At 46.9% G+C, this 19,668-nt stretch overlaps 1 protein-coding gene across 1 annotated transcript; it reads right to left on the bottom strand.

Annotated features, from left to right (window-relative positions):
* Positions 1-216: 216 nt before the first annotated feature.
* LOC148394648 (uncharacterized) lies at positions 217-1,251 on the bottom strand. Its single transcript, XM_088383929.1, has 2 exons — positions 1,116-1,251; positions 217-1,055 (listed from the first exon to the last, which is right to left on the bottom strand). Exon 2 carries the CDS (start codon positions 980-982, stop codon positions 449-451), a length of 534 nt encoding a protein of 177 aa, XP_088240055.1. The 5' UTR covers positions 983-1,055; positions 1,116-1,251; the 3' UTR covers positions 217-448.
* Between the last annotated feature and the right edge of the window lie 18,417 nt (positions 1,252-19,668).

Below are 19,668 nucleotides of genomic sequence, written 5' to 3'. Positions count from 1 at the left end.
AGTTCTGAAAGGATTTTGTTATGTATGTATGGACTAATCATTCATCAGTCACATTCAAGATTCAAGATTCAAGATTTTTTTATTCACCATGTTTGAGCGTGCCAAACAAGGAATTTGACTTCGGTAAATCACAGCCTCTGTTCAACATTTAGGTGACTAACAACAACACTCAGGACATGTGAAGAACGAAAGATATTCTCAAACACCCCCTGATCTTAAACTGATCTTAAACTCCCAAGGGGGCAAGGAAAAACTCAAAACTCCAGCTAGGGGAAATGAGAAACCTTGAGAAGAGACCACAGATGGGAGGGTCCCTCTTCTAGGATGACCAGGCTGCAATGGATGCAGAGAGGACACATAGTACAAACAGTGTAGACAAAAAAGGTGTGGAGAGCAGGATGTTATTGCACAGTAATGACTCTGAGTCTCGAAGAGTGGTGTGAGTTCATCAGAGCGACAGCCTGGGGAAGAAGCTGTCTCTGTGTCTGCTGGTTTTAGTGTACAGAGCTCTATAACGGCGTCCGGAGGGGAGTAGTTCAAACAGGCTGCAACCTGGGTGCGAAGGGTCTGTTGAGATGTTACTTGCACGTTTCCTGGTCCTGGACAGGTACAAGTCTTGGATAGATGGGAGGTTGATTCCAATGATCTTTTCTGCAGTCCTTATTGTCCGTTGCAGTCTGTGCTTGTCTTGTTTGGAGGCCGATCCAAACCAGACAGTGATGGAGGTGCAGAAGACAGACTGGATTATGGCTGTGTAGAAGGTCTTCAGCAGCTCCCGCGGCAGGTTGAACTTCTTGAGCTGTCTCAGGAAGTACAGCCTCTGCTGGGCCTTCTTCCGGACAGAGTCTATGTGGCCGGTCCATTTCAGGTCCCGAGAGATTGTGGTTCCCAGGAACTTGAAGGTGTCTGATGAGAGAATAGTATTACTGCGGATAGTGAGGGGTGAAAGTGGTGAAGGGCCTCGCCTGAAGTCCACTGTCATCTCCACGGTCTTGAGCGGGTTCAGGTCCAGGTGGTTTTGGCTGCACCAGTGGACCAGCCGCTCCACCTCCTGTCTGTACGCAGTCTCATCACCGTTCTAGATCAGTCCGATGAGAGTGGTGTCGTCTGCATACTTCAGGAGCTTCACGGAAGAGTCACTTGCGGAGAAATCGTTGGTGTAGAGGGAGAAGAGCAGTGGGGAGAGGACGCACCCCTGAGGGGCTCCAGTGTTGGTGGTCAGGGTGTCAGATGTGATGCTCCCCAGCCTCACACGCTATCTCCTGTTGGTCAGGAAGCTGGTGATCCACTGACAGGTGGAGGCAGGGACCGCGAGCTGGATGAGCTTCTGTTGGAGGATGTCAGGAGCGATGGTGTTGAACGCCGAGCTGAAGTTCACAAACAGGATCCTGGCGTACTTTCCTGGGGTGTCCAGGTGTTGCAGGATGTAGTGCAGTCCCATGTTGACCGCATCATTCACCGACCTGTTTGCCGGGTAGGCAAACTGGAGGGGGTCCAGCAGGGGGCCCGTGACATCCTTCTGGTGGTTCAGCACTAACCTCTCGAAAGATTTCATGACCACAGATGTCAGTGCAACAGGTCTATAGTCATTCAAACCTGTGATGGCGGGCTTCTTGGCCACTGGTGGAGCTCTTGAAGCATGAGGGCACCTCACACAGCTCCAGGGAACGGTTGAAGATCCGTGCAAAGGTGGGTGCCAGCTGCTCAGCGCAGACTTTCAAGCAGGAAGGTGACACGCCGTCTGGGCCCGGTGCCTTCCTGATCTTTTGTCTCCGGAACATCTGGCGCACTTCCTCCTAGCGAATCTGGAGTGCGGGCGCGGCCTCTGCAAGAGAGAGAGTCGGTGACCACGGTGATGGAGGTGTGGACAGAGCAGTTGTGGGGGGAGGTGAGTATGTGGATTGTGCTGCAGGAGGTCCCGTTGTGTGGGAGGACCGATCAAACCTGCAGTAGAACCTGTTTAGCTGGTTAGCGAGCCTTGGGCTCTCCACAGGACGGGGCTTTTGTTTCTTGAAGCCCGTGATGCTCTGCAGGCCTTTCCACACTGTTGAGGGATCAGGATTGGCAGAGAGGTGTCTCTCCAGGCTCTCCCCGTAACACCTCCTGGCTTTCCTGACCTCTCGGTTCAGTGTGTTTCTGGTCTGCTTGAACAGGTCCCGGTCGTCGCTCCTGTAGGCCTCCTCCTTGACTTTGCGCAGCCTCCTAAGGTTCGGTGTAAACCAAGGTTTGTCATTGTTGTACGTGCAGAAGGTCTTAGTCTGCACACACAGATCCTCACAAAAACTGATGTATGATTTGACAGTGTCAGTGAGTTCATGCAAGTCTGAATTTGCAGCTTCAAAAACTCTCCAATCGGTGCAGTCAAAGCAGGCTCGGAGGTCCTGACTTGACTCCAGTGTGAGGAGAACTCCCGTGGTGAATAGAACGGCCGGGGCTGCAAAACTCTTTCAACACCATGACATCGGTACACCAACGTTCATTAATGTAGAAACAGAGACCACCTCCCTTTGATTTTCCGGAGAGCTCCGCGCTGCGATCTGCACGCGTTAGCCGAAACCCAGCTAACTCCATGGCGTGGTAGGGGGTTCGTTCGCTAAGCCACGTTTCAACAAAACACAGCGCGGCGGATCTGCTGAAGTCCGTGTTCCTTGAAGTGAGGAGCAGCAGTTCGTCCATCTTGTTCGCCAGGGAGCGGACATTTGCCAGATGAATTGACGGTAGGTCAGAACGGAACCCTCTCTGCCTCAGGTTTACGAGGGCTCCGGCTCGTTTTACGCGTCGCCGCCGTCGCGCTAGCTTGTATAGCACCGCCGCTCCGGCTAAAATCTCCGACAAACAGTCTGAATCAGCGAGAACAGGAGAGAAAATACCAGAAGAAGACTGACCGATGTTTAACAGTGCTTTTTGTATGTTTTCAAATTTTGCACGGCAAGAAAAAGAACATTTAAACTCCTGGCGAACACACGTTTATTTATATATATATATATATATAAAAAAAAAAAAACTTTTCCTCACCCCCCGTGGGTGGTCTCTTTTTCCCTTCAAGCTCGGGTCCTCTACCAGAGGCCTGGGAGCTTGAGGGTTCTACGCAGTATCTTTGCTGTTCCTAGTACTGCACTTTTCTGGACTGAGATGTCAGATGTTTTTCCTGGGATCTGTTTCAGCCACTCCTCCAGTTTGGGGGTTACTGCCCCTAGTGCTCCAATGACCACAGGTACCACTGAAGTCTTAACTCTCCAGGTCTTCTCCAGCTCTTCTCTGAGCCCTTGATATTTCTCAAGTTTCTCATGTTCCTTTTTCCTAATGTTACCATCATTTGGGATGGCTATGTCAACCACAACGGCTTTCCTCTGCTCTTTGTCCACCACCACAATGTCCGGTTGGTTCGCCATTACCATTCTGTCTGTCTGGATCTGGAAGTCCCAGAGGATCTTGGCTTGGTCATTCTCTACCACCTTTGGAGGTGTTTCCCATTTGGATCTTGGGACTTCCAGTCCATACTCTGCACAGATGTTCCTGTACACTATTCCAGCTACTTGGTTATGGCGCTCCATGTATGCTTTACCTGCCAGCATCTTACACCCTGCAGTTATGTGCTGGATTGTCTCAGGACCTTCTTTGCACAATCTACACCTGGGGTCTTGTCTGGTGTGGTAGATTTGGGCCTCTATTGCTCTGGTGCTCAAGGCCTGTTCTTGTGCAGCCAGGATCAGTGCCTCTGTGCTGTCCTTCAGACCAGCTCTTTCTAGCCATTGGTAGGATTTCTGGATATCAGCTACTTCAGCTATGTTTCGGTGGTACATCCCATGTAGGGGCTTGTCCTCCCATGGTGGTCCCTCCAGCACCTCATCTTCCTTTGATGCCCATTGTCTGAGACATTCACTGAGCACGTGATCCGTTGGGGCCTTATCCCTGATGTACTTATGGATCTTGGATGTTTCATCTTGGATAGTGGCTCTCACGGTCGCTAGTCCTCGGCCTCCTTCTTTACGGCTAGTGTACAGTCTCAGGGTGCTGGACTTGGGATGGAACCCTCCATGCATGGTTAGGAGCTTCCGTGTCTTGATATCTGGGGTCTGTATATCTTCCTTTGGCCACCGTATGATTCCTGCAGGGTATCTGATTACTGGTAGGGCGTAGCTGTTAATGGCTAGGGACTTGTTCTTGCCATTGAGCTGACTTCTTAGGACTTGCCTTACTCGATGGAGGTATTTGGCTGTGGCTGCTTTCCATGTTTCCTCGTCAAGGTTGCCATTTGCCTGTGGAATTCCAAGGTATTTGTAGCTGTCCTCAATGTCTGCTATTGTTCCTTCTGGGAGTGAGACCCCCTCTGTGTGGATTACCTTTCCTCTTTTAGTCACCATGCAGCCACATTTCTCAAGTCCGAATGACATTCCGATGTCAGAGCTGTAGATCCTGGTAGTGTGGATCAGGGAGTCAATGTCCCGCTCATTCTTAGCGTACAGCTTTATGTCATCCATGTAGAGGAGGTGGCTGACGGTGGCCCCATTCCTGAGTTGGTATCCATAGCCCGTCTTGTTGATTATTTGGCTGAGGGGGTTCAGTCCTATACAGAACAGCATTGGGGACAGAGCGTCTCCTTGGTATATACCACATTTGATGGTCACGTGTGCAAGTGGCTTGCCATTGGCTTCAAGTGTGGTTTTCCACAGTTTCATCGAGTTGGCGATGAAGGTTCTCAGAGTCCCATTGATGTTGTACAGCCTCAAGCATTCAGTGAGCCAAGTATGTTGCATTGAGTCATATGCTTTCTTGTAATCAATCCAGGCAGTGCTCAGGTTGGTACGTCTAGTTCTGCAGTCTTGGGTGACTGTTCTATCCACCAGGAGTTGATGTTTTGCTCCTCTGGTATTTTTACCAATCCCTTTCTGAGCAGTGCTCATGTATTGATCCATGTGCCTGCTGATCTTGTCTGATATTATGCCCGACATCAGCTTCCATGTTGTGGAGAGGCAGGTGATTGGCCGGTAGTTGGATGGGACTGTACCCTTTGATGGATCCTTCTGGATCAGGATCGTACGCCCTTGGGTTAGCCATTCAGGGTGAGTCCCATCCCTTAGCAGCTGGTTCATTTGTGCTGCCAGGCGCTCATGGAGAGTTGTAAGTTTCTTGAGCCAGTAGCTGTGGATCATGTCAGGGCCTGGTGCTGTCCAGTTTTTCATTCCTGAGACTCTTCTCTGGATGTCTGCCACTGTGATGGTTACTGGGTTCTGTTCAGGGAGCTTGCTGTGGTCCTTTCTCAGAGCCACCAGCCACTGTGCATCCTTCTTATGTGATGCCTCCCGCTCCCATATATCCTTCCAGTACTGTTCAGTTTCCAGCCTTGGTGGGTCTGCTCTGCTATTATTCCCCTGCCACTGAGCGTACACTTTCGCTGGTTGTGTTATGAACAACCTGTTTATTCGTCTGGCTTCATTCTCTCTTGTGTACCTCTTTAGGCGGCTGGCCAAGGCTTGGAGTCTTTGTTTGGCAGTTTCGAGTGCTTCAGGTATGGGCATCTGGCTGTATTTCTTGGGAACTTGCTTTTTCATTGCACCTTTCTGGGCCTCTGTCATTTGGCTCACTTCTCTCCGTGCTATCTTGATTTTGGCCTCCAGCCTTCTCTTCCATGGTGGGCACTGTTGTGGTCGCATATGGTCATTCTTCTTGTAGCCAAGCATTTCTAGGATCACTGCTGCTGAGGTGCATATCAGCTCATTGGTTTCAGTGATGGTAGCCGTAGGAATTGTTGTCAATGCTGCATTCACATCTTCTAGGAGACTTTCTGAGGGTACTTCACTTAGCCTCTGCAGTGTGTATCTAGGTTCCCGAGCATTCATTCTCACCGTGAGCTTGTTCTTCAGGTCAGTTGCTGCCTCGTTCAGTTTGATTGTGCTTATTGGGGTTTCGTACCCAACCTCTGGGCTTTTACATGGATTTGACTCGTCTCTGACCTGGTGCTCTGGTTGGCCTTCGCTATGGCATTTGTGTTTTATCTCATCAATCTCGAGGTGTGATAGCAGGTGCCGTTTATGGATATTGGAACATTGAGCTACTAGTTGCTTGGCCCATAGTGTTGACTGTGGGTATTGAAGTTGCCATTGTTCCCGCATTCTCCGGATGTAACCCCTCTCGCTCGGGTTGCTGGAGTAGTAGCATTCCAACAGATCCTTATTCTCGCATCTCGCCCATTTGTGTCTTGTTCCAGTAGCCCATATTTCATCAGGGTGCTCTGGTTCCCCAGCACCTGACGCAGACCTTGTTTGTCCGGGCGACGTCTGAGCCGGCATGTCTTTCGTATCTTGTACTCTCATTATCTCTGAGGTAGGCGGTATCGTTAAGGGTCTTGCCTAAGGACCCACACTGACTGTTGGTAAGGTAATCGCTCATTGCTCATATTGTGCCCCTGCCGGTAATCGAACCCGGGTCTTCCGTTTGTAAGTCATGTCACTTACTGATTGAGCTAGTCAGCCGATATATATATATATATATATATATATATATATATATATATATATCGGCCGATATATATATATATATATATCGGCTGACTAGCTCAATCAGTATATATATATATATATATATATATATATATATATATATATATACACACACACACACACACACACACACACACACACACACACACACACACACACACACACACACACACTGTACAGTGTGTGCAGCTTGTTGGCGTTAGCTGGCAGTGTTTACTGGGTTATGAACCATTGTGACGCCCAATTTCAATTGTGTGTGGTGAGTGATCGGAAAGCTGCATCAGCAAGACCAAAAGATCACGGGGATTCACGCTGAAGACTTGAGTTCACGCAATGACAACCGTGTAAAAGAGAGCTACTGTATTTCTCAACAATAGCCATCCTTTCGTTCACATTGATTTTCTTTTTGGACATTATATCCGGGACTTTGGCTCTTCTACTATCGGTAAGTACGTTTTTAATTCAAATAGTGCTATTTCCATCCATCCATCCATCCATCCATCCATCCATCCATCCATCCATCCATCCATCCATCCATCCATCCATCCATCCATCCATCCATCCATCCATCCATCCATCCATCCATCCATCCATTTTCCGTAGTGCTTGTTTCCATGGGGGTCGAGGTTAGTGTTATTTTATCAGGTTTAATTTATTTCAACCTCATTTTTTGTCTTTTAAATATCTGACTCACGTCAAGTGCCCCATATGGACTGTGTAAGGCTGTACTCCAAGCTTTTGCCGTCCTTTATTTTTGCTGTCTTTTGCGGTTTTATGTACTGTTTTAGACAAAATTAGACAAAATACTTCGGAACTCGATTGCATCGCTTCTCGCCGCTAATTTGTTCTGGAAGGAGCGGGGTTCTACTGTATCTAGAATGTTGAGTATACAAGTTCTCTGATTGGTTCATCACTGTCATTTTACGTATTTTGCGTTTCACATAGTGTTTGCTGAGCGCTGTCGACATATGTCCATATGTCCCTGTATCGGCAGCCACACAAAAACATTTACAGATTTTGGAATTTGGTCCACACAAAAGGCGCAGCTTATTTAAAGGTGCACCTTTAGTGTTTTAGAAAATTAAAGGTTTTTAAGTGTGCCTTAAGGTGCGGTAAATACAGTAGTTGAATTAACACAGGACTGGTCAATTAGAAACTGAATTCCTCTCACTTCTAATCACCTAATCACAAGAAAATAAAAAAAATTAAAAATTAATCAATGAATCAACTTGGGCTAGGGTTATGTCAATATTTTAAAAGATATCCATGTAGATGGAATGAAAGAAAGTCTGTTTCAAGCCCAAATATCACGGGAATAAATTCTACTGTTTTACTCATTTAGTTGTGGTCTATATAAAGTGGAACAGCGATGCATTTGTCTGAATTCCTCGTTTTGATACCATAACAGGTCCCTCTTTTCTACATGTTCTGAGGTGTGGCTCAGAGCAAGCAGTTTTGGTGCGGTCTGCAAATGAGATACTTCACACCCCTCAGGCCGCAAGATGTGCACCTCTATTTGCGGTTGCCATCTGTAGTTTTTTTTTTTGCCGAGGTAGCGCTTCTGACACGAGGTAGCTTACTTGCTCCGCAAACTCTTTGATTGATTAAAATATACCAACGACAGAAAGCTTGTCCATACAACCGTACATGGCACGTAATAAAATAAATCCCCTCAAAATATTTAAGAACGTCTTGGAAACAAGCACTGTCAAGCTACAAAGTAAGCTGATGCTAGCGCTTGCGTTCGCGAAAATGTAACAAAATGTGACATTGTGTCACCCAAGAATAATACAGCACCTTTGATGCAATTCATCTGATACACTCAAAGACGTGAACATATAGAACGCACATCTCCAAAATCATCAGAAAGACTGACACTAATGCCATTGACGTCTTGTAAACAAGCACTGCAGGTCAGCTACAAAGTCAGCTAATGCTAGCGCTATAGGTCCCATTTTTATAGTCTTTGGTATGACCCGGCCGGGGTTTGACCCACAACCTTCCAGTCTCAGGGCAGACACTCTACCACTTGGCCACTGAGCCGAACATATTATTGTGTTACCCAAGAATAAAACAGCACCTTTGATGCAATTCATCTGATACTACTCAAAATACACCCAAAAGAAGTGAAAACATAGGGCGCACAGCTCCAAAGTCAGCAGAAAGATTGACGCTTAAAAGTCCCCCAAAGTCCCAATGATCATCATCACACACACATCTGGGTGTGGTGAAATTTGTCCTCTGCATTTAACCCATCCCCATGTGATTTTGATCCATCCCCTGGGGGAGAGGGGAGCAGTGAGCAGCAGCGGTGCCGCGCTCGGGAATCATTTGGTGATCTAACCCCCCAATTCCAACCCTTAATGCTGAGTGCCAAGCAGGGAGGCAATGGGTCCCATTTTTATAGTCTTTGGTATGACCCGGCCGGGGTTTGAACCCACAACCTTCCAGTCTCAGGGCGGACACTCTACTACTAGGCCACTGAGCTGGTCATAGCTTATGCTATGAAAATGAGTGCAGACACACAATACAGTCAAACCTCGGTTTTCGACCACAGTCCGTTCCAGAAGGCGGTTCGAGAAGTGAATCGGTCGAATTCCGAATCTATTTTTCCCATTACAAATAATGGAAACAAATTCTAATCCGTTCCAAGAGTAAAAAACACCGCCTTTTTTAAGCATTTTTTCATTTACACATTTTTGTCCGATCGCGCAAGTGCAGCGCACCGCCGAAAGTGTAACCGTAGCGCGCCGCCGACTGCACAACTGCACCGCGCTGGTCGCATTATTGTGACAGAGCCGTCGCTGAAATTTAGAAAGTCCTGGTGTACTTTCCAAATTTTAAGTGGACCTCAGTGCGCAGGAAGCTTAATTTGGTCCGAACTCGCAACCGCAGCGCGCCGGGCGCTCACTGTCGCATTGCTTTAAGAGCAGCTTTGTGTTTTAGGATGGCTTTACTGCTCCCACTTGCTTTCTTTGGAGGCTTGATTAGGGGTTAATACAATCCTCAAAGTAACGAAAATACAATAACGAACGGAGTCAGTCGGCATCCGGGCCGCGCGGTCGGGTTTTCTCGGGTCCTTTCGGCTCATCTTGCGAGGTTCGACCTCCGAATTTTGCTTGACAACCGAAGCAAAAAATCTCGAATTTTTTGTTCGAATTCCGATTTGTTCGAAAACCGGGACGCTCGAAAACTGAGGTTTGACTATATACATACTGTAAATGTGTTTTTAAAACTCATTATTATAACAACTTTTTAAAACAAGGTACAAGTGTACATACTGTAAATATGTTTTTAGAACTATTTTATGATTATAACAATTTCTTTATAACAAGGTACATATATTATGTATTAGGTACAAGGTAAATATGTTTTTAGAACTCTTTATATTACAACGGGCGGCTCGGTGTGGCACTGGGTAGCACGTCCGCCTCACAGTTAGGAGGATGCGGGTTCGATTCCACCTCCGGCCCTCCCTGTGTGGAGTTTGCATGTTCTCCCTGGGCCCGCGTGGGTTTTCTCCAGGCACTCCAGTTTCCTCCCACATCCCAAAAAGATGCTTGGTGGGCCAACTGAGCACTCCAAATTGTCCCTAGGTGTGAGTGTGAGTGAAAATGGTTGTTTGTCTTCTGTGTGCCCTGCGACTGGCTGGCAACCGGTTCAGGGTGTCCCCCGCCTACTGCCCGTTGACAGCGGGGATAGGCTTCAGCACACCCGCGACCCCCGTGGGGACTAAGCGGTTCAGAAAATGGATGGATTTATACACTGCGCAAAAAAGTTAAAGGAACAGTTTTTATCAGGGTATGGCATGAATTCAATTACACTTTTCTTATAAGGTTTTGGTCAGGTACCTGGTAGAGCGGGTCTTTAATCAGTTTCAGCTGCCTTGGTGTTGATGGAATTAACAACAGGTGCACTAAAGGGGCAACAATGAGATGGTCCCCAAAAAGGGACTGGTTTTGCAGGTGGAGGCCATTTCAAGTTCCTCCCTCTTGATCTTTTTTAACTGTTTTTCCACAAGTGTTGGCTTTAGCAAGAGTCATTATCACGACTGGGAGCATGAGGTGATTTCCTAACCCTCCTGAAGTTGCGTAGATTGTCCAACTCCTCCAGGATGGCACATCCATGCGTGCTGTTGCAAAAATCTTTGATGTGTCTCCCAGTACAATCTCCAGAGCATGGAGGAGATTCCAGGAGACAGGCAGTTACTCTAGGAGAGCTGGACAGGGCCGTAGACGGTCCTCATCCCATCAGCAGGACCGATATCTGCTGCTTTGTGCAAGGAGGAACAGGTTGAGGACTGCCGAGCCCTACAGAATGACCTCCAGCAGGCTACTGGTGTGAATGTCTCTGTCCAAACAGTCAGAAACAGACTTCACGAGGGTGGCCTCAGGGCACGACGTCCTGTAGTGTGCACTGTGCTCACTGCTCAGCGCCGTGGAGCTCGATTGGCATTTGCCATAGAACACCAGAATTGGCAAGTCCGCCACTGGCACCCTGTGCTTTTCACAGATTAGAGCAGGTTTACCTTGAGCACCTGTGATAGACGTGAAGGGGTCTGGAGAAGCCAAGGAGAGCGCTATGATGCCTGCAACATCATTCAGCATGACCAGTTCGGTGGTTGGTCAGTGATGGTCTGGGGAGCCATTTCCATGGAGGGACGAACAGACCTCTACAGGCTAGAGAATGGCAGTCTGACTGCCATTAGGTATTGGGATGAAATCCTTGCACCCATGGTCAGACCCTACGCTGGTGCAGTAGGTCCTGGGCTCCTCCTGATCCACGACAATGCCCGGCCTCATCTGGCAAGAGTATGCAGACAGTATCTGGAGGATGAAGGAATTGACACAATTGAATGGCCCTCACGATCACCTGATCTAAACCCGAGAGAACACCTCTGGGACATAATGTTTCGGTCCATCATACGCCGCCAGGTTGTTCGTCAGACTTTACAGGAGCTCACTGACGCCCTTAGACAGATCTGGGAGGACATCCCACAAGACACCCTCCATCGTCTCATTAGGAGCATGCTGCGACGATGTCAAGCATGCATACAAGCACGTGGGGGCCACACAAGACATTGAAAAGAATTTTGAGTTGCAGAAATTGAATTTAGGCAAAATGGACGAGCAACCAACATCATTTTTTCACTTTGATTTTTGGGGTGTCTATATACTGAGCCCTCTGTAGGCTGAAAACTTTTATTTCCATCAAAAGATGTGGCATCCTTTTGTTCCTGAGATATTAAACTGTCCATATCAGTGTAGATATCCCAAAAAAGAAAATTTACCATTGAAATATGATGTGTTTTCAAAGTGTTTCTTTAATTTTTTTGAGCAGTGTATTACAACAACATTTTTGTGTACGTGTGGTACAAGTGTGCGTACTGCAATTGTGTGGGCACTCCTTGCCTTCTGCTGGCGTGCGAGCAACTTTCTTGCCATGATTCCTCAATTTAAATTTTTTATTTTGAATTTTTATTTTTTTTGGGGGGGAATCCGCGATGTACTGAAGCCGCAATAAATTAACCGCGATGTAGCTAGGGATTACTATATATATATACTAATGTAAAACTACAATTGAAATTTTCAAGAATGATCAAGTCCACAGCGATGCATTATCATCACTGTCACTCGCTAAAGCAACGTGTTGTCAAACATCTACCAAGTATTTTACAACCTATTTTGAAACTAGTAGCGATTAGGATCGAGTTAAATAGTTGTCTTTCAGATAAATTTAGGTCAGGGGAATTGGCAGGCCAATCGAGGACAGTAATGCCATGGTGAGTACACCATTTACTGGTGGTTTTGGCACTGTGGGCAGGTGCCAGATCATGCTGGAAAATGATATCATCATCTCCATAGAGCTTTTCAGCAGGCGGAACCATGTAGTGCTCTGAAATCTGCATTTACGCTGGACTTGATGAAACACAGTGGACCAACACCAGCAGCTGACATGGCTCTCCAAACCATCGCTGACTGTGGGAACCTCACACTGGATTTCAAGCAACTTGGATTTTGCTCCTCTCCAGCCCCTCTTCCAGACTCGGGTGCCTTGACATCCAAATTAAATACAAAACTTGCTTTCGTCTGAAAAGAGGACTTTGGACTTCCTTGCAACTGTCCAGTGCTTCTTTGCCATAGCCCAAGTCAGACGCTTCTTCCATTGTCTTGAGTTCAGAAGTGTCTTGACCATGGGAATTCGGCTATTGTAGCCCATTTCCTCGGCACGTCTGTCCAGACTCACCAAGAGCTTCATACTCCAGGCTGTTAGGATCCTGAACTCTCTCCCCATCCACCCTCGGCTGCATAACGTCCTGTACTTTTGCGCTATATTCTGACTGTCCGCTGTATGCACTCTTGCTCCATTTTTGCTCCTCTTATTTATTTATTTATTTATTTATTTATTTATTCATGTTACTTGTTTATTTATTATGTATTCATCGCTCTTATTTTTTCATTGTTTGTGCCTTCATGTTTTTACTTTTTTTGCTGTTTACTTGTATGTATATTGTGTAATATGTCTTGTCACCGTGGGATAGTGGGAAACGTAATTTCGATCTCTTTGTATGTCTTGACGTGAAGAAATTGACAATAAAGCAGACTTTGACTTTGAACAGTGGCTTTTTATACCTGAACTCCAGCTTTAGTCCACTGTCTTTGAAGCGCCCCCAAATTCTGGAAGCGACTCTTGTTCACAATGCTGTTAAGGCTGCGGTCATCTCTCTTGGTTGTGCAGCCTTTCCTGCCACATTTCCCCCTTCCAACAGACTTTTTGTGGATGTGCTTTGAAACTGCACTCTGTGAACAGCTTGCTCTTTGAGAAATTTATTTTTGTGTCTTACCCTCCTGATGGAGGGTGTTAATGATGGTCCTCTGGACAGCAGTCAGATCAGCAGTCTTCCCCATACTTGTAATTTAGTTTACTGAACCACGCTGAGTGTTTTTCAAGGCTCAGGAAACCCTTGCAGGTGTTTCGAGTTAATAAGACGATTCAAGTGATTAGTTGAATACCCTACTAGTATGTTTTTTCATGATATTCTAATATTTTGAGATGGGATATTTGAGTTTTCTTAAGCTGTATACCCTACCAGCTCAGTGGCCTAGTAGTAGAGTGTCCGCCCTGAGGCTGGAAGGTTGTGGGTTCAAACCCCGGCCGGGTCATACCAAAGACTATAAAAATGGGACCCATTGCCTCCCTGCTTGGCACTCAGCATTAAGGGTTGGAATTGGGGGGTTAGATCACCAAATGATTCCCGAGCGCGGCACCGCTGCTGCTCACTGCTCCCCTCTCCCCCAGGGGATGGATCAAAATCACACGGGGATGGGTTAAATGCAGAGGACAAATTTCACCACACCCAGATGTGTGTGTGACGATGATCATTGGGACTTTGGGGACTTTGACTTTGTAATCAGCAATATTAAAATAATAAAAGGCTTGCAATATTTCAGTTGATGTGTAATGACTCCAGAATGTATGACATTTTTGGTTTTTTAATTGCATTAAAGAAAATAATGAACTTTATCTTAATATTTAATTTTTTTGAGACAGTCCTGTAGATACATACGTCATTGAACTTTTTGAAAGCACTCAATTTAAAGTGAAGGCACACCATGGTATAACTTAGAGACATAACTCATACATGGAAAAAATACCTACAAATGCTAGGCAGAATTGTATGATGTAATTATTTGTACCCAGACCACTATTTATTTTGTATTTATTTGGACTTGGATTTGGAGGTGCTGACCCTCATTCCGACCGCTTCACACTCGGCTGCGAACCGCTCTAGTGAGAGCTGGAGTTCACGGCTTGAAGAAGCCAACAGCACCACGTCGTCTGCAAAAAGCAGAGACGAAATGATGAGGTCCCCAAACCGGACACTCTCAACGCCTCGGCTGTGCCTAGAAATACTGGCCATAAAGGTTATGAACAGAATCGGTGACAAAGGGCAGCCTTGGTGGAGTCCAACCCTTACTGGGAACGAATCCGACTTACTGCCGGAAATGCGGACCGAACTCTGGTATCGGTGATACAGGGACCAAACCGCCCTTATTAGTTGGCTCGGCACCCCGTACTCCCGAAGCACCCTCCACAGAACTTTCCGAGGGACACAGTCGAACGCCTTCTCCAAGTCCACAAAACACGTGGACTGGTTGCGCGAACTCCCATGCCCCCTCGAGGATCCTGCCGGGGGAGAGAGCTGGTCCACTGGTCCACGGCCAGGACAAAAGCCACACTGCTCCTCCTGAATCTGAGGTTCGACTTCCCGACGGACCCTCTTCTCCAGCACCCCTGAATAGACCTTACCAGGGAGGCTGAGGAGTGTGATTCCGCTGTAATTGGAACACACCCTCTGGTCCCCCTTCTTAAAGAGGGGAACCACCACCCCAGTCTGCCAATACAGAGGCACCGGCCCCGATGTCCACGCAATGCTGTAGAGGCGTGTCAGCAATGACTGCCCCACAACATCCAGGGCCTTTTAAAACTCTGGGTGGATCTCATCCACCCCTGGGGCCTTGCCCCCGAGGAGTTTTTTTAACTACCTCAGTTACTTCGGCCCCAGAGATTGGAGAGTCTGCCTCAGAGTCTCCAGGCCCTGCTTCCACAATAGAAGGCGTCAAGTCAAGTCAAGTCAAGTTTATTTGTATAGCCCTAAATCACAAACAGTCTCAAAGGGCTTCACATAGCCAAAAATTGACAATTATTCTCAAAGCATCCCCTGAAGGCGTGTTGGTGGAACTGAGGAGGTTTTCGAAGTATTCTCCCCACCGACTCAAGACGTCCCGAGTCGAGATCAGCAGCACGCCATATCCACTGTAAACAGTGTTGACGGTGCACTGCTTGCCCTTCCTGAGACGCCGGATGGTGGACCAGAATTTCCTCGAACCCGTCCGGAAGTCGTTCTTCATGGCCTCGCCAAACTCCTTCCACGCCCGGGTTATTGCCTGAGCAACCACCGAAGCCGCGTTCCGCTTGGCCATCCGGTGCAAGTCAGCTGCCTCCGGAGTCCTGCAGTCCAAAACGGCCCGATAAGAGTCCTTCTTCAGCTTGACGGCATCCCTTACCACCGGTGTCCACTAGCAGGTTCGGGGATTGCCGCCACGACAGGCACCAACCACCTTACGGCCAGAGCTCGGGTCGGCTGCCTCAACAATGGAGACACGGCACATGGTCCACTCAGACTCAATGTCCCCGCCTCCTCCGGGACATGGGAAAAGCTCTGCCAGAGGTGGGAGTTGAAGCTCTTCCTGACAGGGGATTCTGCCTGACGTTCCCAGCAGACGCTCACAAGACGTTTGGGTTTGCCAGGTCGATCCGGCATCTTCCCCCACCATCGGAGCCAACCCACCAGTAAGTGGTGATCAGTTGACAGCTCCGCCCCTCTCTTTACCCGAGTGTCCAAAGAATGCGGCCGCAAATCTGATGACACGACTACAAAGTCGATCATCGAACTGCGGCCTTGGGTGTCCTGGTGCCAAGTGCACACATGGACACCCTTATGTTTGAACATGGTGTTCATTATTGACAATCCATGTTGAGCACAGAAGTCCAATAAAAGAACACCGCTCGGGTTCAGGTCGGGGGGCCGTTCCTCCCAATCACGCCCTTCTAGGTCTCACTGTCATTGCCCACGTGAGCATTGAAGTCACCCAGTAGAACGATGGAGTCCCCAGAAGGAGCCAGCATTTCCTCCAAGGACTCTAAAAAGGGTGGGTACTCTGAGCTGCTGTTTGGTGCATAGACACACACAACAGTCAGGACCCGTCCCCCCACCCGTAGCCGGAGGGAGGCTACCCTCTCATTCTCCGGTGTGAACCCCAATGTGAAGGTGCCCATCTGGGGGGCAATAAGTATACCCACACCTGCTCGACGCCTCTCATTGTGGGCAACTCCAGAGTGGAAGAGAGTCCAGCCCCTCTCGAAAGAACCCAAACTGTGTGTGGAGGCAAGTCCGACTATGTCTAGTCGGACTTTTTCTGCCTCGCACACCAGCTCGGGCTCCTTTCTAGCCAGAGAGGCAGTTTACATAGGGGCGCACGAGCACTCTCAAGAAAATAAAAAATCGCCAGTTTTCTAGCTCAGTCAGTTCCATCTCAAATCTGTTCAGTGGGCACTGACATCACGTGACAATAAGATTGATGAATAAGGTTATATCAATCTTATTGTCATGTGATGTCAATTTGCTGCTGAGAGTCGTGTCATGTCGGGTCAGGGTTTTTTCATTCGTTCGTTATCGTGCGTGCGTGTCAGAAGAGCAGCCCTCTCGCCCCTCCCCTCCCCTGCTTCCAAATAAATTGTATTTCATTCATAAAAATAATACCTATCCACATGTAATCAATTGGGTTATTTACACAAAAAATAAAAAAATGGACAGTGCACGCACTACATCACGGCCGCATTACCTGATGCACACATACTTGATGTGATCAATGTTAAGTTAACATTTTTTGACGGACGGATGGTGTTGGGAAAATATATTTTTTATGGGGGGGGGGGGGGGGGGAGCGATGAAGGGTTCGCCCAGGGCGCAAGAGTAGCAAGGACTGCCTCTGTTCCCACACAAAGTTCGGGATTTGTCAACTTGTACCTTAGGAATAGATGTAAATTTAAGACCTGCGTGAAGCTGGTCCCCAGCACAGAACTGACCAAGTGTAAACACAAAATTTTGTGATAAAACAGTGAAACTACAAATAGATCCCATTAAAGGAGTCACGGTGTTCAGCAATATCAAACTTGACACACTTTCCCCGTTTCCTCTGATCAATAATATAAATATTAAATAATATTAATCAGCCTCTCTGTTTTTAATTGCCAATTGATTTGAGAGTGCAAATTCAACAAGTCTAGAGCCTCTCTCATTTCTTTCTCCTAGCCCTGACATTCCGATCAGTCCATCTTCCTCCCTGTTTTTTTTTTTGCTTCCGACTTTGGCATTGAAATCTCCTGAAATGATTAAGATGTCCTGCCGTTCTTTGTTGTCTACTTCTTTTTGTAAATTCTCGTAGAATTCTTCTAATTCTTCATCTGTTGCTGCAGAAGTTGGTGCATATACTTGTATCAATGTAATATCTATTTCCTGGCCCTTCAATCTAACTGTTATAATTCTGTCGTTCACTGGTTTGTAGCCTATGAGACCTTGAGCTGCTGCTCTTGACAAATATATTGCCACTCCTCCCTGGCCTGCCTTTTCCCTGCCTGAATATACCATGCGACCACCGCAATCTGTTGTAAAATGTCTGCTTCCTGGCCAGCGATGCTCGACCAGCCCTAGGATGTCTACTCCGATTCTAACTGCTTCCTTTGTGATGGTGTTCAGTTTACCAGCTTGCATACTTCTTACGTTCCATGTTCCCAGTTTGTGTCTCCGTTTAAGCCATTTATTCTGGTTGTTTCTCATTCCAGCACAATCAGGCGTTCTGCCTTCATCAGCTTGGGTGGTACTCCTCCCGGTGTCAGGCTCTTCCCCAATACACAGGAGAGACTCATCTAGCTTGGGGGTCTCACCACTGAGTCCCATATCGTTCTTCGCGTTATTTGCATTCATGGTTCAAGCTTCCACGGAAACATTTAAGACAAGTTTAAAGACACATTTCTATGAGATGTCCTTTAACTAACTTGTAGTGGCCGATTCGGCCGGAGTTTGTTTTTGTTCTCTCTGCCCACACCCCCCTCCCTGGCTGAGGAGGGGGTTAGGTGGCGCAAAAGCTGATAGCGGCTAGCTGGATTCTCAGGGACCAATTCAAGATGAGTTTACTGCAGCTCAACCTCCTTGAAGACACTGCCAGGACAATCGAGGGCACCTTCGACATCCATTTTTTCATTGATTTTCATATTATGTATTACTTGTGCCCTCTCTGCATCCATTACAACCTGGTGATCCTGAAAGGGGGATCCTTCCATCTGTGGTCCCTTCTCAAGGTTTCTCATTTTCCCCTGGTAGGGGTTTTTGAGTTTTTCCTTGCCCTTTTGGGAGCTTAAGATCAGGGGATGCTTTGAGAATAATTGTCAATTTTTGTCTATGTGAAGCCCTTTGAGACTGTTTGTGATTTAGGGCTATACAAATAAACTTGACTTGACTTGACTTGAGTCTGAATCCATCCACTGACTTCCGGAGTCAGCGGAGTTGTTCATAAGTGACACAGAGGACGAAGACTTCAATGGATCTAATAATTTGGAGGGACACGGATTGTTAGATACACTTATTATGTATGTTATAGTTATTTGCTATATAGTTTTGTCGGAGTAATATTTAATTATAATTTATTATGTGTTATTATACATTTGTGGAAATTTTGTTGTGAATAACAAACAGGAGCAGAGGAGCCAAAACTTGTTGCCTCTGCTTGGCCCCAGCTGATCTCAAGCCGGCGATAAGAGGAAACCACCGGAGAAGACCTTTCTGCTGTTAGATGATATGATGAACTGACGTGCAAAATAGCTTATCTGTTGATGTCTGCTTGCAGAGAGTAGAAAAACATGTAAACAAGTGCTGATTTCCCCACCCCTTAGAATTATGTAATTTAGGGACCTCAAACCAAATAAAAGTGAGGTTGATGGGAGAGCTGATTGGGAGTAGTTGCGACCAGCGTACGACAAGCGTGCGTCTCTCATATTTCTCCTTGCGGAGGGAATTGTGAGAGAATCATACAGTTCTCCTAATTCTCCTTGCAAGTAACTGGAAGCGTCTTCTCTCCTCATTGTTTGTCAGATGTTTAGGAAATAAAACTGACAAGTTTATATATAGTTATATAGGCCTATGGAATAATTGGAACCGCAACTGACGATGAGTCCAACGTCAGCGCTGCATGTACTTCCGGCGTCAGCAGCAATGTTGTTTCCACAGAGGACAAAGATTCCAATGGATTTAATGATTTGGAGTGACACAGGTGGTCTAATAAACCTGAAATTTATGTTAAAGTTATTTGAATAACTGTTAACATGTGAGGTCAGGCACGTTCTCGGTTCCTCGTTTATGTAACGTTAGCATACCGCATCGTTTAGCATGCTGTTGCCAATTCATGTCTGTTCTTGGTGTTGTATTTTGTCAAATATGACTTGTATATGTTTTTTTCTTCTTTATTATTCATTTAATAGCTGGTGCGACTTGTACTCCGGACCGACTTATAGTCCGGAAAATAAGCTTTATATTCCGTACATTATTTAC

This window comes from Syngnathus floridae, chromosome 8 (assembly GCF_059516105.1).
Source record: "Syngnathus floridae isolate MCC-2025c chromosome 8, RoL_Sflo_1.0, whole genome shotgun sequence".
Classification (NCBI taxonomy): Eukaryota; Metazoa; Chordata; class Actinopteri; order Syngnathiformes; family Syngnathidae; genus Syngnathus; species Syngnathus floridae.
This window is presented reverse-complemented; position numbering and strand designations above follow the sequence as displayed.